The sequence below is a fragment of the Triticum dicoccoides genome, unplaced genomic scaffold (assembly GCF_002162155.2).
Source record: "Triticum dicoccoides isolate Atlit2015 ecotype Zavitan unplaced genomic scaffold, WEW_v2.0 scaffold85385, whole genome shotgun sequence".
Taxonomy (NCBI): Eukaryota; Viridiplantae; Streptophyta; class Magnoliopsida; order Poales; family Poaceae; genus Triticum; species Triticum dicoccoides.
The window spans coordinates 1-1,145 of NW_021305137.1; the positions used below are offsets into that span (position 1 = coordinate 1).

A 1,145-nucleotide genomic window follows, 5' to 3' on the forward strand; every position below is an offset into this window, starting at 1 on the left:
GACCTCTTCTGTAGCAGAGTCTCCTTAGCCTCGTTGCACAGTTCAGCCGCATTGGGAGATACGGGAGCCACCAACAGCAGTGCACTTTGTTTGAGAGTGGATATTATTTCCCCAAGAGACTCAGAGGAGATCCTGCCATCGGCGCTAGTGGCCAGCAAGAGCCGCAGGTCAATGAGCCTGTCGGGCGCCAGGGAAGCGAAGAATGATCCCAGCTCAGCATGTTGTGGGTGTCGAGCGGCTGCGGCTGCGTCAGCAAACTGCAGCGAGGTGTGCGTCTCCTGGGACAGGTCACAGCGTTTGCAGGAGAGGTGCTCCATCGCCCACTGCGTCGAGCATTGGGACTCGGAGCTTGCTCGGACGAGGGCAATGAGGCCTTCCAAGGAACGGACCTCCACACGAAGCATAGAGAGGGTGTCGAGGATGTCATACACCTCTACTTTGCAGTCAGCTGACGATGGGAGCGGGCGCAGTATGTGGTGGCAAATGGAGTTGATGATGATGTTGGAGACAGGGTCCATGGGGCCATAGCAGTGGCCAGCAAATAGGATGTGGGGGATGAGGTGGAGCCACGTAGAGGGTAGCATGGCGAAGACTTTGAGATAGAAGCCGTGGATCATGTCGTGGAGCCTCATCCTGAGAGACCCAGTGTATTCGCAGGCATCGCCAGAACAGATCATGACCGCAGAGCCGAAGTGTGCTTTGGCGGTTTTCACGACTTTCTGCAAACAAGATGAGATCATGGATCTGTGCTCGTGAGGAGACCGCAGGGCCGCGAAGTGGTCTCCATGACGCTCGACATTGATGGTGAACATTTTGAAGCCATCGGAGCTTGTGGTGTTGGAAATGTCTAGTCTCCCTTCATCAGCCTTGAGGTCCCGGCAATAGACAAGTAGCTCTCTTCCGCTTGGCCGCAAGCTGAACTGAAGATCCAAGGGGGCACCGACCTGGTATCGCAGCAAATCCATGATGGCAATGACATCATCGACGGTGAGCTTGCGCCCTCCCTTCTCGAGCAAGGGGGCGGAGTCGCAGAGGCACTGTTTGGGCAGGGGCGACGCCTGGAGCCGCACCAGGTCATCAGGCGCAGGGTGCCGCCGCCCACAGCTTGCGGCGTACTTGAAGGCGGCTTGCGTCCTTTCAGAGGC

The 1,145-nt window shown here is 57.5% G+C and overlaps 1 protein-coding gene across 1 annotated transcript; it reads right to left on the minus strand.

Annotated features, from left to right (window-relative positions):
- Positions 1 to 5: 5 nt before the first annotated feature.
- On the minus strand, positions 6 to 1,142 carry LOC119348099 (the record flags this gene model as incomplete). The annotated part of the gene is made up of 1 exon (XM_037616470.1): positions 6 to 1,142. A coding segment is annotated over one exon (1,137 nt), but the record flags the coding sequence as incomplete, so codon positions are not given.
- Between the last annotated feature and the right edge of the window lie 3 nt (positions 1,143 to 1,145).